A 17,994-nucleotide genomic window follows, 5' to 3' on the forward strand; every position below is an offset into this window, starting at 1 on the left:
TCAATGAATGATTGCGAATTTCAAATGAACTTTGCCTTTGTATTTGTTTCAAGTAATAGCTTCTTTTAGCCTTCTTTCTGTTTATTGACCCACTCACAATGTCTTCTTTGCAATATTTTTGCCATTGCCAATCTGCAATACTTAGGAATATAGCCTACTGTATACAGTATTTTCACATGAGAATTTATTTTGAATCTCCATTATTATTATCTCACATTAGCATTATTTTTTTCTCCAATGCTAATGTAATTTTTAATTGTTCTTTCGCTACTTGTTGTGCTGTGGTTACTTAAAGGTACACTATGTAAGATTCACCTTAATATTATAACCTTAACGAAGCCAATTTTATGGTAAACAAACTTGTAATAGGGGAATCTTTCACTTAGCATAGCCATACAGCATAGCCAACAGCGAATCGCTAACGACAGAACCAGCCATGCAACTTCAAGAACAGTAGCTCAAAGACATCTTGCGAGAATCGTGAAACATTACCTTGTCAGTAGATATAGCTCTTTGGAGATTTGTCCCTTCACCTCCACAACAAAGGCATTTTCATTGTGTACAGGTTGAACAAGCCACAATAAGTAGGCTGTTTAGAACGGCAGAGTAAAATATAAATATATCGCGACTCTATGAGGAGCTCTACAGTCGGCAGAAATACCTGAATCTACATAGTAGCCTAGGCTATATCTTTAAGAATGGTGACCTAGTGTGTGTGTGTGTGTCTATCTTTCTGTCTTATTTTCTTTCTCTCCCTCCCTCCCTTGCTGATTCTGTTCCGGCTGGAACATAAAAAAATGTTTCTGGTTTCGTTTCTGTTCCTAGCAAATTATCAAAAAGTTTCTGTTTATTGTTTTCGTTCTGTGAACTGGTTCAAAGCTTTTGATTAATTTCCTGTAAAGTTTCTTATTAAATGAGAAAATAGGCTTGTACGATAGGGATGTCCTTGACTCAATCCAAATAAAGACCTTCTTCTATTACACAACACAATAAACCGTTGTACTGGGAAGTGGCAACCAGTCAACCTGCTAAGCAATTTGGCAACAGTCGGAGCTGGCAACCCAGCCCCTGTTCTGCTTGTTCAACAAGCGGTAGAGAGAATCAGCTAGTAAGAAAGTAGACTCCTAGTCTGGCCATAAGCAGTAGGCATCTACGGACATCTACACACAGGTGCAAATCCCACCAGGTAAGCAAAAAAGTTTGTCACTGCAAAGTTCTCGGTTACTGTAGGCCTATGTCATGGATAATGAATCAAGTGCAATCAGGTAAACTAGGAAGTAGCACGTTGTAATATTGTCTACAATAGACAATTTGCTGTGACACATTTTATGATTGAATGCACACTTTTCTCATTTTTCATTCACATTTGTACAATCATCAACCACACATGTATTGCTTCTACAATTCTGATTGTTGATATTTTCGTCTTACCTCAAAAGGTGACTTCTTCACAGAGTTTATATGGTGATGCCGTTTAATGTGGTGATTGCATGTGTTGGCCAAATGAGCACTACATGAGAATTGTAATTACACCTCTCACTTTTGCCTGGATGGGACAAGTACAGTTTTGAAATGAAAAACATTGCACCTTTTATGTCAGTGTATGCCTATGTGTGTGTGTGTGTGTGTGAGAGTGTTTTTTGTAGACATAATGGACTTTGATCCAGATCAGAAAGAGAAGAAGGGCGGAGTCTCCCAAAGGAGTATGTCCCCATGTGACTCTTACAGGTCAGTCTTAAGGGCAGGAATGATATGATATTACTTATGTGCCAAAGACAAAAAGACACACCTAAATGTACCTTATAGTGGTAGATGATATGACCGCCGCATGGTGTTGCCACCTGATATGACAATTTCAGCTTTCTGACATAAAACACTGAGAGACATGTGAAATTAGCTCATGGAGCTTTACTGTACAGTGTATACGTATGGTTCTTCTAGCAGAGCCTACTCTTTGACAAGTGCTTCAGGGTGCGATCTGTGTAAAAACCAAAGGGGGGATGATTTTGAATAAGTTTGTAACCCCCCCACCAAAAAAAAAAAAAAAAAAAAAAAAAATTAACGAACGATTCATAGCCTAGTAATGTCATGGCTAATACATGGATTTCTATGGAACGTCACGAAAACATACGTGCGCAACCAAGAGGCAGAAAGCACCATAGAACAGCATAGAGCAATGCAAAAGAGCAAAAGAATAAAATGAGTTTTTGTGCTGAAAACGGCACCAATTCGAAATTACGATGGTTAGAGAATGTTAAATATGTTCAATATACCTAACGAAATGCATGTCTTTGCCAAAAATGACAAAATACGATGTTATATTAATAATCCAAATGAACACCAAACTTTGAAATATAGTCTGAAATGAGATGTTATTATCATTGAGACAACAGGGGTATACAAAAAAATCCGATTGTAGCTTACAGCAGCCGACTATTTAGGTTAAGTTGTGGACGGCCACCAAGCGTCTTCTGCCTCACGGCTGCGCGCGCATCTAGTTTTGTTGGTAAACGGGAAACCCGTGTACAATACCCTATTATTTTTGTCACCTTTGTAACATTTTAGTTTTAGTTTACCGTGGTGTATGACTTTAAACAGCGAGTGTGCTTGGTATGATGATCAGTTCCTCTAATGCAGGGTAGGACTACGTTTTGACAAGCATACAAATTCACCTTGTTCTTGCCCCATCTGAAATGACTTCTCTACTTTTGCTGCCTCCATCCTTTCTGTATTTGTTGTGTAAAAAAACGTTGTATATGATGGCACTGAAGTCTTAAGTTAGTGAATTGGCTAACAGTGTTAGTTGGTAACCAAATAGCCTACACATTGCGCTACGCTGCCTAGGCTACGTGCATTCTCTTTCCTGCTGATTTGCGTTCAGTAGCCAAGTGCGTAATATTGCAAAAGTTGAAAAAATAAATGTGTTTATTGTAGCCTACAGAAAATAAATAGCCTATCATACCGTCAGTTAATTGCCTACAGTGCAGTGAAGAGTTTGGAGAGTAAAGTTATAGGGCAACTTGAAGTTTTATGAAAATAGTCTAATTTACGAACCAGAACATAAAGACCATGAAGCTTCTATTTCTTGCAGCTGTTAAAACACCCGCTAGATAGTTTAAATACCCACCAACATTCGTTTTTGCAGTACAGATTATTTCTAAAAGTTATTTGTCTACTACTGGCTGATTTATCAAACGAGTGCTTTCTCGTTCGTCCTCCACAAACTACAGGTGTTTCGGTAGAGAGCCATTGAATAAGCGATGCCAAGCAATTTCTGTAACACTTTTTGTGACATCCAGCAAATATCTCCTCATTTAATGTAAGTTCCTTCGGATAGGCCTACGTTCTACTCTACGTGCAGTTGTCCTCCATCTCAGTTGCATCAGTTTTCTAATTTTGAAGGTTCTAAAACATTATTATGCTTCACTGAATCCTTCTCGTTTTCTTTCATTTGTCCAGATAACTTTTCCATTGAACCTAGCCATTTATGATGGATTAGACACTCGACATTCTGAAATGTCCTGCACGATCAAGGCCAAATTAAGTTATCACGCAGCCACTGTGTCAGCAGCATCAGTGTTGACGGTGACGGTGCGTTTCTGATGTCAGATTATTATGTAGGCTAGCCTACTAGACTGTTCTCACGTTGCAGCGCTTTACTTATATGAAGTAGCATTAATCAATATGAGGGGCAGAGGGGGATAAAAAACAACTGAGAATACAATGCAGATGCAGGACAACTCCACACAGAGGAGAATTATCAGGTTGGCATTAACAAACAACAATGGTAATTTGTTTGCCACAGGCACGCCTTTTACTGCTCATACTCATGTGTATGTTTTGCAAATTGTGTGCACTATCAATGTGTCAGTGTGTGATCTGTAACAAACTCCACTTTCAGTCAATCTTGATGTCTGTCAGTGTTTATAGACATTTATATACCCACTCTTTGAGTGTTCACAATTTGTTTACATAATATGTTACTGTATGTTTATCAGATAAATGACCTCCATTATGGTGGTGGGTCATCATGAGTGTCATGAGCCTCAGCACCCCGAAGGAGCATGTGTGTGTGTAGCACCCTCTAGTGATAGTAGATAGTGAGGCGTCTGTGTGTGATTCTGTTGTAGATCCAGATGGACACCAAAGAATGCATGGCTCAGATCCACACTGAAGATGAAGTTTCAGCATTTGGTTGAGGGAATACCTCATCAGGGAGAAACCAAACTCCTTCATGAGACATACACAGAGCTCTATATCACAGAGGGGGGAGGAGGAGAGGTCAATGATGAACATGAGGTCAGGCACATAGAGAGAGCATCCCAGATAGAAAGAGCACAAGGCAGACCAATCAAATGCAGTGATATCTTTAAGCCCTTATTGGAAGGAGACAACCGGAGTAAAAGGTGGACTGCACCATTCAGATACATCAAAGACATCTTTAAATCCACACACAGACAACACAGACCCATCAGAATGGTGCTGACAAAGGGTGTGGCTGGGATTGGAAAAACAGTCTCTGTGCAGAAGTTTATTTTGGACTGGGCTGAAGGAAAAACAAATCAAGATGTCCACTTCATATTTCCTCTTCCTTTCCGGGAGCTGAACCTGATGAAGGAGAAGGAAATGTGCCTGAGGGATCTTGTTCAGATCTTTTTCCCAGAAATACAATCTCAAGAAATCTTCACCAATTCAAGACACAGAATCATGTTCATCTTTGATGGTCTGGATGAGTGTCGACTTCCTCTAGATTTCCACTCCAACCCAACGTGCAGTGATGTGACAGAGCCGGCATCAGTGGACGTGCTGATGACCAACCTCATCATGGGGAATCTGCTTCCCTGTGCTCTCCTGTGGATCACAACCCGACCAGCGGCAGCCAATCAGATCCCTCATGGGTATGTGGACCAGGTAACAGAAATAAGAGGATTCAATAACCTACAGAAAGAAGAGTACTTCAGCAAAAGAATCCGAGATGAGAACCTGGCTAACAGAACCATCGCACACCTGAAGTCATCCAGGAGCCTCTATATCATGTGCCACATTCCAATCTTCTGCTGGATTTCATCCACTGTTGTAGAGAGAACATCAGTTGAATCAGAGAAAGTAGAAATACCACGGACTCTCACACAAGTGTACACACACTTCCTGGTCATTCAGACTAGCATAAAAAAGGACAAGTACACAGACAGAAAAGAAAGAGATGATGAAATGATTTTGAAACTAGGGAAATTGGCTTTCCAACAGCTGGAGAAGGGCAATCTGATCTTCTATGAGGAAGACCTAAGAGAGTGTGGTATTGACATCACAGAAGCATCAGTGTACTCAGGAGTATGTACTCAGATCTTCAAAGAAGAGGCTGGGCTTAACCAGGTTAAGGTGTTCAGCTTTGTGCATCTGAGCATTCAGGAGTTTCTTGCTGCTTTATATGTGTTCCTGTGCTTCAACAACCGAGAAGGAAACATGCCTGACCAACAGCAAACCTCTCAGCTCTGTACTCTGTTCAGAGCTACAACACTTCATGACTTACACAAGGCTGCAGTGGATCTGGCCTTACAGAGTGAGAACGGACACCTGGACCTTTTCCTCCGCTTCCTTCTGGGCCTCTCACTGGAGTCCAATCAGAATATCTTAAGGCACCTTCATCTACTGACAAGAAGCCAATCACAGAGCTCAGAGCAAACAGTCCAGTACATCAAACAGAAGATCAGAGATCAGAACAACTCATACAGAAGGATTAACCTGTTCTATTGTCTGAATGAGCTGAATAACCATGCTGTAGTGGAGTACACTGACAGGAGCTCAGAGAGTCTTTCAGTAGTCATGCTTTTACCAGGAGAATGGAAGATTAGGAAATTTGAGTTTAAGATGTCAGAAGAGCAGCTGGATAAGTTTGACCTGCAGAAGTATATAAAGACCCCAGAGGAAGATCTGACTGAGCTCCTCAGTCCAGATGAAGTTCTTAAGAAGCTACTGCCAGTGGTCGCAGCATCCACATCAGTTATGTAAGTACAATACTGGTAGAAGGTGTATATCTTGGCTGTGTATGTTGGCTGTTTATGTAGAGGTAATGTTGCACAACGCAAGTTACATTGGTGCTGTGACCCGGATAGACCTTTGAAGTTCGCCTACTAAAAAGCTACCATCTTTGACATCCGGTATCTGCCGATTTTTCCTATGGGAAAATAACATGGGGATTTTGCATTATCGCACCTGTTAAACTCTCGCGGGGAAGAAAAAGTCTGAAATGCAGACAATTTCCTGAACACACTTTTGTCCTCTGCCTTCGAGTGGATACTGGGATCTCCGTGAAGGCGGCACACTTAGATTTTTGCTAAACAGATCTCCTTATATGGGCAAAGATGGCCGTTTTGGTTCTTTTTCGTAGGCAAACTTCAGAGGTCTATTGGGAGTGAGGTTTAATCTTTGAGTGGTAGGTTTCTCCAGTGTTTCAAATACACTTGTTTTCCTTGAATGATGATTTTGTTTTACTCAAACTGTCCTAGATTGATGATTTTATTGATTGATTGATTGATTGATTGATGATAAATAACATTCAAACTACATTGCAGAGGAGACCTATGTAACAATTAATCAATTAACAACAATAAATACTTCTATAGTAGTACTATTAGTCTATGAGAAGGCAGAAGTTTAAAGTGTTGTCGAAGGAGATATAGGTAAAGTGTAAGTGGAGAGAGGGAGGAAAGGGAAGTGAATGATCGGTGCATTTTAGGTGTGTTGGGTTGATAAAATTGTTAGGAGAGAAGGTATTCTCAGAAGAGTTGGACCTTTAAGAGCTATTTGAAGGTAGAGAGGGATGCCCCTGTTCTGGTAGCACTTTGTAAGTTGGTCCACCATCGGGGAACTACAAATGAAAATAGTTGGTTGGGAGTCAGTGCTAAGTCTATGTATGTTGTGTATTTCTTTTTGTTGCTATAATACCAGCTCATAGGGCTCTTTTCAGGCTTTAGCCACAATCATAATAAATAAACAGTCATGTGATTTTGTTTCTCCCAGGCTGATGAGTTGTTCCCTCACAGGGACAATCTGTGATGCTTTAGCATCAGCAGCCAGCTTAACCTCCTGGAGTTTGAAGGAGCTTTTCCTGAGTGGCAATCAACTTCATGATGTAGGAGCTCAGTATCTCTCAGACCTCATCATTAATCCCCACTGCAAACTGGAGAAACTAGTGTGAGTGTTAGATTGGTGAACTATATAGTATAATTTGGTGTGTGTGTGTGTGTGTGAGTGTGTATCGTATAGGCAAATATGAATGTATTAATCAAATGCTCCATTGTTTCTCCTAGGCTGGAACGCTGCTCCCTCACAGAAAAGAGCTGTGCTGCATTAGCATCAGCTGCCAGCACAAGTTCTTGCTCTTTGAAGTACCTGAGCCTGAGTGAAAATAACATCAGTGATGCAGGAGTTCAGTATTTTTCAGACCTCCTCAACAATCACCACTGCAAACTGCAGAAACTAGTGTGAGTGTTCTGTGTGGGTACCCTTTCCACTGACTTCCATAGAAACATCACAATTAAGACCCCCCTCATGTTTACCATCCGACGTGGACAATAGCTAATTCAGTTTCAATTTAATTTCACTTATAGATCGCCAAAACATTACACATGTATTATGGTGTTTCACAGTGTTTTCACATTCAGAGAGTGCCCATGAGTAACAGGGGCGATTAAAAACTGGAGATACATATAGAAAGAAACATTGAGCAGAACCACGAGTCAAGGGCCTGACCCATCTACCTAGAGTCAGTTACAGGGCAGTAAGGTCTGTATACATGATAAATTAATAGGTTAGTCAGGTGTATGATGTTTAAAGCCACCTGAGGTATATGTTACAAGGAGGTAGGATGGTTACATAACCAGTATGATAATGCATGAATCCTATTTAGTGTCAGAAAATTGAAATAACCCAGTGTAGGGAATGAATTGTCCATAGAGATTAGGAGTTGTCATAGGGCAAGTAGTGGGTCGCTAGGCTACGCAGGCCAGGAATCCGGGCAAGAGGACAATAGTTAATTCAAAAGCACATGATGTTCCTATGTCATCCTCTTCAGCGGTAGCCTAGTTAGTGTGCCAAATCTTGAGCCCGTGTCTTAGCATAAACTGGGTTAGGGATCTTTATCCTACTCTCCATTTTCACACAACCACTGTCTTAAATGTATACCTCCTTTTCATTTATTTCAATTATTCATAATTGTGTGTTTATATGTTAGTGTGGCCATGTAAATATGCATCATGGAATCTATCAGCATAATATGTAATTGGTCATTTGGGAATCATTATGTTTCGCCCAGGCTGTTTCGTTGTTTCCTCACAGAGAAGAGCTGTGCTGCATTAGCGTCAGCTGGAAGGTCCACCCCCTGCAGTTTGAAGGAACTGAACCTGAGTCACAATGAACTTCATGATGCAGGAATTCAGCATATCTCAGACCTTCTAAAGAACCCCTACTGCAACCTGGAAAATCTAGTGTGAGTGTTATTACACAAAAACGTCTGAGTGTAGCCTGTAATTGGTTAGCTGTGAAATGAAGGATATAGTAATTTACACAATAACAGGTGATTGACAGTGTCATTATCTCTGTGGGGTCACCCTGAGTTGGCAGCAGGCCCCCCATATTCTGACTCATTGTAATTTGACACAGAGTCCCTCATACGTAAGGGATAATGTATAGAACGCTGGCCATTATGGGAAAATAAGTCCGCGTCGTGGCTTTTGCTGAGAAACAAATAGTCCGCAACACACAATGAACTTGAATCAAACAAATGGGAAATCCCATTCAAGTCCCATTCAAGTCAATGGAGCGTTCTACTAGCGTTATGAAGAGCCGTATAATAATCAGTTATCAGCAAGTGTGTGTAATGATGTGATAGCATAGCCTACAGTAGATCACTCAGTTGCTGTCCACATGGACCTGGTGCTGACTTACTGCCATCATTGCTCAATTAGTTTGCTAACTTAACTGACCTTGAAAACCCTGTATAAATTCTCACATTCCACCACTTCGGACATCAAGTTGTTTCAGGCTCTTGTAAATAAGAATACTACTGGGGGCAGCCATGGCCTACTGGTTAGCACTTCGGACCTGTAACCAGAGGGTTGCCGGTTCGAACCCCGACCAGTAGGCACGGCTGAAGTGCCCTTGAGCAAGGCACCTAACCCCTCACTGCTCCCCGAGCGCCGCTGTTGAAGCAGGCAGCTCACTGCGCCGGGATTAGTGTGTGCTTCACCTCACTGTGTGTACGCTGTGTGTGTTTCACTAATTCACGGATTGGGATAAATGCAGAGACCAAATTTCCCTCACGGGATCAAAAGAGTATATATACTATACTTATACTTATATACTTACTGCAAATGTGAAAAATATGACACCAATACCCTCTGACATGACACATCACACACACGAGGTATATGACACCAATATATGACTCCCCCAGTCATAACTTTGTCAGATTCTTGGTGTCCCTCTGACATGACACATCACACCACAGAGAATACATTCCAGCTAACTTCAAAATAGCTACATTTCTTTCCTTTATATATTTCTTCTTTCCTTCTTTCTTTCTTTGATGTTGTACAGGTGTCTTTTGTTTATATGTCCATATGTTTCACTGGCAGAGGTAAGACTAATAATGAGATATGTCATTATGTTTTTCCAGGTTGGGGAATTGTTCATTAACAGAGAAGAGTTGTGCTCATTTAGCATCAGCTGCCAGCTCAGCCTTCTGCAGTTTGAAAGAGGTGAACTTAGGAAGCAATGAGCTTCATGATGCAGGAGTTCAGCATCTATCAGACCTCCTCAGGAATCCCCACTGTAAATGGGAAAAGCTAGTGTGAGTGTGTGCATGTGTGTGTAGGTGTGTGTATAGGTGTTTGAGTATGTGTACATTTTGTGTTTGAGGTAACCCTTAGACCACATTTGGCTCATTATAGGTGAACTTCAGTTTGTGTGTGTATTTGAAACATGTTTCATGTATGAGCGTGTGTGTGTATGTGTAAAACTCTCAGGGTTTATTGCTTAAATTTGTCATATTAATGTGTGTGAATTTAAGACACTTTGCATACAGTATGCGTGTGTGCAGATGTTTGTGTGGCATTGTTGAACACAAACCCAAAAACAAGTAGTTCATATCTTTACTCTAAGTGCTTTCTTGAGAAATTGGTCAAAAATTGGCCGTAACTTATTTGCTTGAAAATTTTACCTTGAGAGATTTGGCAAGCAGTATAAGAAATAGAACATGTATACATGCAGTACATTACGTATTATGTGTGTGAGGTTGATTATTTGTGTTACCTGCATTATAGGTTAAAATAAGTGCAGTAATCAGATGTCATTATATCACCCTCAGGCTGAGTGGTTGTTCCCTCACAGAGAAGAGCTGTGCTGGTTTAGCATCAGCTGCCAGCTCAGTCTCTTGCAGTCTGAAGGAGCTGAATCTGAGTGACAATGATCTCCATGATGCTGGAGTTCAGCACCTCTCAGACCTCCTCAAGAGTCCCCACTGCAAACTGGAGAAACTAATGTGAGTATTAGCACACAGCAGACCACTAGGGGGCACCATTTGATGTATAAGGGATACATAACTATTTGCCAACTGTGATGTAAGTGTGTATGTCTTTGTGCATGTGAAATGCTGTGAAGGGTGAGATACTGTATATTGTCTATGGGGACACTCTGTGATAGTTAAAAGGTATGTGTGGGGGATAGGAATGGGCGCCAAAATCCGATAGCTGTAGATATACCCTATATGACCGATTACATACCCTATATTCAATCCAAATGCTATGCAAAACATATTGAGACTGTAACAACTGATTGTAACAACTTCACATGACTGTAACAACTTCATTATGATTATCTATAATTCAAATAATGATTAGTGAAATGCTATTTCATATATTCCACACTATGTTCCAAACTTTTCTCATCTGTTGTTCCTCGTTGGTGGAACGCACTGCCAGTTCCTACAAGGGCAGGGACATCCCTCTCCATTTTCAAAAAACTCCTGAAGACCCAGCTCTTCAGAGAACATAGCACTACTTACAACTAGTCTTGCTGATTCTAGCACTTACCACCTGTCTTGAACTGACATTCAACTGTTTAAAAACAGCACTCACTGATGCACTTATTCTTACTGTACTCTACCTTTTTTGAGAGAATTAAAACTTAAAACTGTTTACCATGTTATTAGTCGCTTTGGTTAAAAATGTGTCAGCCAAATGTAATGTAATGTAATATTGACAAAAAATAAATAACAAAATAAATATCAGTCCAGGCACCATTTAGACAACAGTACCAGTATCAGTTAAGCACCAGTATCAGATACAATCCAAGTGACACTCAACCCAAGTATCGGGGTATTCATAGTGATAGATGAAGCATAGCTTGTGTGTATACACACTATGATTCAAACATAAAATCCTAAAACATATGGCAACCATTTGTTATGCAGTGGTGTGCTGGGGATGCAGCATGAAAGTATAGGATGCTAACAGACTGAACAGGCTTATTAAGAAAGCCAGCTCTGTCACAGGGGGTGATATTCAATTGGACATAATATTGTATTGGAGGTGGTGGCAGAGAGGAGGATGCTTCACAAGCTGATGAGCATCCTGAACAACACCTCTCATCCCCTAAATGATAGGCCTGCTGAGATACACAGAATGTCATTTCTACCAATGGCCATCAAACTAAACTGATGACTGATGTGGCTTATGTTTGTTTTTTACTTACCGGTATTTTACTTTTATATATGTTTGTTCAAATGCACAGGACTGTGCTGTTGTGACAGTCAGGATGAATAAAATATTTCTTATATTATCTTATTAATATTTCCTTTCAAATTTTGCCTTTCCATTTTCGTTTCTTTCAAATATTTAACTTTGGATTTTTTAAGTGACTATTTTTTTTAACTGAAGGTGTAGATATGTAAGTGTAATAACCAGGCATGTAATTGTGTTCCTCCCAGACTTGGGGCTTGTTCCCTTACAGATGAGAGCTGTCTTGCTTTAGCATCAGCTGCCAACTCAACCTCATGTAGTTTAAAGGAACTGATCCTGGGTAAGAATGATATTCTTGATGCAGGAGTTCAGAATCTCTCAGACCTCCTTAGGAATCCCCACTGCAAACTGGAGAAACTAGAGTGAGTGACACTGCTACAGACCTATGTGTGTGTGTGTGGGGGGTATGCTTAATGATGGGTGAAGTACTTTCTTTAGGTGGAGATATGAGAGTGTAATGTCCAGACACGCTTGTTGTGTTTTTAACAGGTTGAATTGGTGTTCCCTCACAGAGAAGAGCTGTGCTACATTAGCATTAGGTGCCAGTCCGGCCTGCTCTAGTTTGAAGTGGCTGAATCTGAGTGACAATGATATCCATGATGCCGGAGTTCAGCATCTATCTGACCTGCTCAGGAATCCTCACTGCAAACTGCAGAAACTAGTGTGAGTGTTCACATACAACAGATACCTGGTGTAGAATTGTATGTGTGTGTGTGTGTGTGTGTGTTGCATAGATAGAGATATGTGAGTACAATTTGTCATGATGTGTCATGTTTCTTTTAAGGTTGTGCCGTTGTTCCCTGACAGAGAAGAGCTGTGAAGCTTTAGCATCAGCTGCTAGCTCGACATCCTGTAGTTTGAAGGAGTTGAACCTGAGTGACAATAAGTTTCATGATGCAGGAGTTCAGCACCTCTCAGACCTCCTCAAAAATCCCAACTGCAGCCTGAAGAAACTATTGTGAGTGTCAGTCACAACAGTCCTTGGGCACCCTGTGATGAGTGTACTGTATGTACTGTACACACACACACACACACACACACACACACACACACACACACACACACACACACACACACAACACAGGTCTATTGCTGTGTATGTATACACTCATCCCACTAACTAGAGAAACTAATATTAGCAGTAACACACTAATATTAATTTGTCTTCTAGAGTGGATGTTCGTATCTTTATAAAGGAGACTCCAGCACCAGCTTCCACTAGCTGCTCACAGTCCTCAGATGCTGCAGATCTGCACCTCAGAGACAAAACCCAGCAGGATCCAGGAGTGGAGCTGCTCTCTGTGGACACTCCTAAGTGAGTCTGGTGAACAACTGCACACACCACACACTCACACACACACACACACATCTGCCTTACGGCCTGTATAACTGATCATTTTCGCTCAGACACTCCTCCCCATAACCTTTTACCAATGCCCAGGACACAGAAGCTCACAACAGATTTTAGTATAAAAAATACAAGTTGCTTTATTTCTAATAAACACACACACACACACACACTTGTACTCTTAGGGCCTATTCACACCATGAACGATAACGATAAATATAACCATAACGCTAAAAGCATTCACACTGAACAACGATAAACAAAGTCTCTCCTTGTGTTAATGAATGTGACGGTTAAAATTCTATGGGTTCTGATTGGCTATTAGCTTTTTATCGTTCTGAAAAATCGCTCGGAAAGTGATCCCAGACGATATCGTTCTTCATGTCGTTATTGTTATAGTTTATGTGTGAACGTCGTCATTCATATTAACGAGAACGATATCTATTTATAGTTATTGTTATCGTTCTTGGTGTGAATAGGCCTTTACACTGTATAATGACACTGGAGTGTGTTTGCAGCTCCAGTCATCTGACACAAACAGCAATTAATCATCCTCTGGTCAGATTGTAATTTCCCAACTATTAGCCGCGGCTTATACATTGATTTTGCAAAATTTCTTCAGCTGTGAGGTTAATACAGATAATATGATATTAATATGGTTTTGTTTCTTTTAACCTGCATAAAACACTGTCCTGCGGCTTATACAGGAAGTTACTGTAGTTTCATTTCTATTACTGTAAACCAACCTTTGGAAATGTGTAGCCATCACTGAAAGAAGTCAACAGTTCCGGTGACAGATATCCTTTCGTCGTTACATTACATTACATTACATTACATTTGGCTGACGCTTTTTTCGTTGTGTGTGTATATGTGCATATCTGTGTGTGTGTGTGTGTGTGTGTACTCTTGCATTTATGTGTGTGTGTGTGTGTGTGTGTGTGTGTGTGCGCATGCATGTTTGTGTTCCTGAGCAGGCAGAGATGGAGCTGCCATTCCTGTGCCCACATCACAGACCCTGCACACTGGACTCTGGTGACCCCTTCCATCTCCATGGAGAACGGTTTGTGTGTGTACAACATAAACTCCCCTGCAGGGAGCCATGAGTGCTCAGAGTCTGGTCTGCGCTGGGCGTGTGCCGGTCCAGTTGCCCTCCAGTACCACTTCAGCAAGGACGAGCTGTTCTGGGCCCAGCTGCAGATGTTAGGGTACCAACCCGCCGGTCCTCTGATGGACATCAAGCTTCTGTCAGGCGAACTGGAAGAGGTACATCTGCCCCACTCCCTCTGCCTGGGTGGTTCTGACCCGTCTGTGCTGGGAGGTGCAGTCAGGTCCCTGCACAGCGATGACAGTGACAGTGGCGTTTCCCTGGAGACGTGTGAGCTGAGTCGTTTCCACGGCAAGCTCCTGGGGAGGCGGTTCTCTCTCTGGCAGCTGGTGGTAAATCTGGGCATCCCAGTAAAAACCCACTGCGAGGTCCTGATTTACCAGTCCTGCCCCCAGCCACTGATCCTCAACGCCTTCCTGGTGCCTGCGCCCTCCACAGCCAGGCAGCTGGTGGAGGAGAGGTGGAAGAGCCGGGGTGCCCTCAGCATCTGCAAGCCACCCCCCGATGACTCCCTCTGGGTCAGTTCCAGATTCCAGCTCTGGACCTCCTGCTCCTCGGTGATCACTCCCTCGGCGATGACCCTCAGCTACAACACCTCCCCAACCTTCTTCGAGGTGTGCCTGGAGAACCCACCAAAGAACTTCAACATGGAGCTTAGACCCACTGAGAGGAAGCAGTCTGTTTGGACAGCTGTCATGTGGCAGGGAGCTGACTACCTCCAAACTCGAAACCACGCAGACCTGACAGAGCCTTCTGACGCACACAAAGGTTGGGCAGTTGAGGATTTTTTCTTTTTTAAAACAAGCTAATTGTGTCTATGTATGTGTGATGAAATGGTTGATCAGGTGTTTGTGTGTGTGATAGGTTGGACAGGTACATGTGTGTGTTTGTGTGTTTGTATGACAAGTGATGGTTGGACAGGTTTGTGTGTAAAGGTTAAACACTGAGATAATATTATACTACAGTTCAGGTTGATGGTTGTGTACTAGATCGGTGATTCTATTTGGGACTGCATTAGACTGGTGATAGATTGTGTGACTAATAGACCGGTGAATGCGTTTGTGACTGTAATAGACTGATGATTGTACCATGGTGGTAGACTGATGATTGTATTTGTGACTGTAATATATGAGTGATTGTGATTAAGACTGTAATAGTGATCGTCTTTTTGATGGCCGTAATAAACCAGTAACTGTGATTGTGACTGTAATCCTCCAGGTCTGAGGACGAGTCAGAATGTGGCATCTTCAGTATATCTTAACCAAGTCCAGAGAGACATGAACATTGCAACAAATACTCAAGGTGAGTCCAGTGAACACAAAAAGGTATAAGCAAGTGAATGAATGATTGTAGAATATTCAGACATTTATTCAAGTAACTTCTACAGAACTCTCTATCCATACTCATATAGCATAGGTCATGAATTCAAAAGTTGGCCAAATTAAAATTCACAGTAAGTTATTTCCTTTGTTGTTTTTATTTTTGAAGAGGCAGCAGTGTTTGTGGACAGGCACAGAGCTGAGCTCATTGCCAGGGTGGGTAACGTGATGCCCATCGCAGATGTGCTGCTCTCCAAGGGACTGGTCCACCCTGAGAGGTATTCAGAGATCAGAGCAGCTGCCACCAGTGAGGCAAAGATGCGAGAGATCTATGAGTGTCTGCGCTCAGCTGGAGCTGAGGGGAAAGCAGCGTTCTATGGCGTTCTACTGCAGGAGGAGCCGCACCTGCTCCAAGACCTGAGAACACCTGCATTATAGACTAACTAAACCTGCATTTATAACCTGACCACACCTGCTTTAAAGACTGAATAAAGTTGTTTTAATGACTGCACCTTGAGGAGAGAAGGGAACATCACAACTCATACAGTATTTACTGTGAGGACATCAATGAACAAAATAAGGCAAGAATTTTTGCAAATTTAAAATGAACTCTGCCTTTAAAGGGTGCCTTCTCGAAAGAGCCGTTAAGAGAATCTCTCTGTAAAAGTTTAATCGGAGCACAGGTCTATTTTACATAAAATGTAATCTGAGGATTGATTTACTCTGGAATGAAATGGATGGATCCAGGGGCGCTGCTAGAAAATGTGGGCCCAATGACAGACAAGAATTCTGGGCCCCCGGAATGTATTATCGGAAGCTGTATCTAAGAACTACCACCAAGATTTAATCTTACTAAAGATGTTGAGTGGTGGGCCTGAGCAATGACGGGTGGGAGCTCATGTCGGGAACGTGGTGGTAGGCACTCGGTAGTTACACCACTACCTAGTTGGGGATGTCAGTGTTGAGCCCTTAGAAGGGCCCAACACTGTGTGTGAGAATAACCCCCCCACCGTGCGCCCCTGGATGGATGGATTCTGTAATTTACTTGCAAGTCTATAATTTCACATTTAGTCATATGACAGTTGGACTGTGTTATCTTTCTATATGTTTCATGTAATGGCCTCTTCCTTCTTTCTGTTTATCGACCAACTCACAATGTCTTCTCTGCAATACCTTTGCCATTGCTAATCTGTAATATTAGATAATAAAATCACGATACCTTAATCCAATTTCTGTCACCGTCTGGTCGTGGGTGGTTTAATGCACCGACGATTGCTTCAGTCTCATTCACACCCGTTCTGTATGGACGTTAGCATTCAACTCATTGTAGCAAATGCAGCAGCAGCAAACATGGACACCACCCGCTCCATCACTTTTTCGTCTGTTTCTCAGTTTCACAAAAAGGAACCAAAGCTGCCATCTTTTCCCATATAAGGACATCCATGTGTGAACTAACTATTGTTGCATTGAAAGTTAACTCTGCTAAATTAAAAATCTAAGTTTGCCATCTTAACGTAACCTACCGAAGAAGCAGCCACTCTAAAGCAGAGTACAAAAGTGTGTTGAGCAAAACATCTGCATTTCAGACTTCTTCATCCCTGCGAGAGTTTAACAGATACAGTAGGCCTTTCCAGTAGGAATTCAAAACCCCCATGTTATTTTCCCATAGGAAAAATCGCAAGATACAGGATCTCAAAGATAGCAGCTTTTTTGTAGGCGACCTTCAGAGGTCTATAAAATAAATACATACATACATACATACATACATATCACATATATCAAAACTGCTATTTTTACAAAAGCCTACTCATTACACTTGAAAAATGAATCTCTTTCATCAGAGATTCCTCCCATGAATTTAAACAGATAAAGTCCTTAGGAAAACTTCAATTCCCAGAACTCCTATTCTTTAACCATTCTTTCACACGAACATACGGGCGTTTTTGGGCGGTAATCAGGTATGCCATGCTGTAGGAGGTGCAAACAAACACTGCAACGCCATTGAGATCACATAGTAAGGAGCTGGCTCAAGGGTTATAAAAAGTATTTTGTTGTGTTTAGTTGTATAATGAAAGCGCCGTTTTTAATAAGCATCCATGTGTGTTCACTTCTGGCTCCTTGGCTACCAATTTGGTAACTATAATGGGCTATTTGACGTTGTGTAAATCCAGCCCTTGCGGTCCATACCCACACGCAGGATGAGCGGCTAGGACATAGCCTACTGAAGTGAAGTGATGATGGGGTAAAGACACAGCAAGCAGACTGGAGGAAAATAGGGGTGGTTCATGTCTTCTTATTCTTTGTTGAGGGGAGGGTCACCCAACTTTTTTTAGTCTAGGAGGGAGGGTCACCCAACATTTGAATTCATGAAAACAGCAACCATCGCCCAGGGCCTCGCGTCTGATCTCACCTGATGACATTTAC

The 17,994-nt window shown here is 41.7% G+C and overlaps 1 protein-coding gene across 4 annotated transcripts; it reads left to right on the top strand.

The window, feature by feature from the left end:
- The first annotated feature begins 498 nt into the window (after positions 1-498).
- LOC125308425 (NACHT, LRR and PYD domains-containing protein 3-like) lies at positions 499-16,799 on the top strand. Of its 4 annotated transcripts, none has more exons than XM_048264934.1 (15): positions 499-1,186; positions 1,440-1,728; positions 4,131-6,005; positions 7,021-7,194; positions 7,311-7,484; positions 8,315-8,488; positions 9,677-9,850; positions 10,367-10,540; positions 11,987-12,160; positions 12,288-12,461; positions 12,583-12,756; positions 12,970-13,113; positions 14,121-15,019; positions 15,470-15,553; positions 15,740-16,799. In XM_048264934.1, exons 2-15 carry the CDS (start codon positions 1,604-1,606, stop codon positions 16,006-16,008), a joined length of 4,788 nt encoding a protein of 1,595 aa, XP_048120891.1. In that variant the 5' UTR covers positions 499-1,186; positions 1,440-1,603; the 3' UTR covers positions 16,009-16,799. The 4 variants fall into 4 exon arrangements, with proteins under 4 accessions (XP_048120891.1, XP_048120893.1, XP_048120895.1 ...); XM_048264936.1 differs by having other exon boundaries at positions 1,633-1,728; XM_048264938.1 differs by having other exon boundaries at positions 1,647-1,728.
- Positions 16,800-17,994: the final 1,195 nt, after the last annotated feature.

The sequence above is a fragment of the Alosa alosa genome, chromosome 15, assembly GCF_017589495.1.
Source record: "Alosa alosa isolate M-15738 ecotype Scorff River chromosome 15, AALO_Geno_1.1, whole genome shotgun sequence".
Classification (NCBI taxonomy): Eukaryota; Metazoa; Chordata; class Actinopteri; order Clupeiformes; family Clupeidae; genus Alosa; species Alosa alosa.

Bases quoted from the DNA above. Each gene is read 5' to 3' on its own strand.
- LOC125308425 (XM_048264934.1), top strand. From the start codon at position 1,604: ATGCCTATGTGTGTGTGTGTGTGTGTGAGAGTGTTTTTTGTAGACATA. The intron at 7,195-7,310 runs GTGAGTGTTAGA...TGTTTCTCCTAG, and splicing joins TGCAAACTGGAGAAACTAGT to GCTGGAACGCTGCTCCCTCA. The intron at 9,851-10,366 runs GTGAGTGTGTGC...TATCACCCTCAG, and splicing joins TGTAAATGGGAAAAGCTAGT to GCTGAGTGGTTGTTCCCTCA.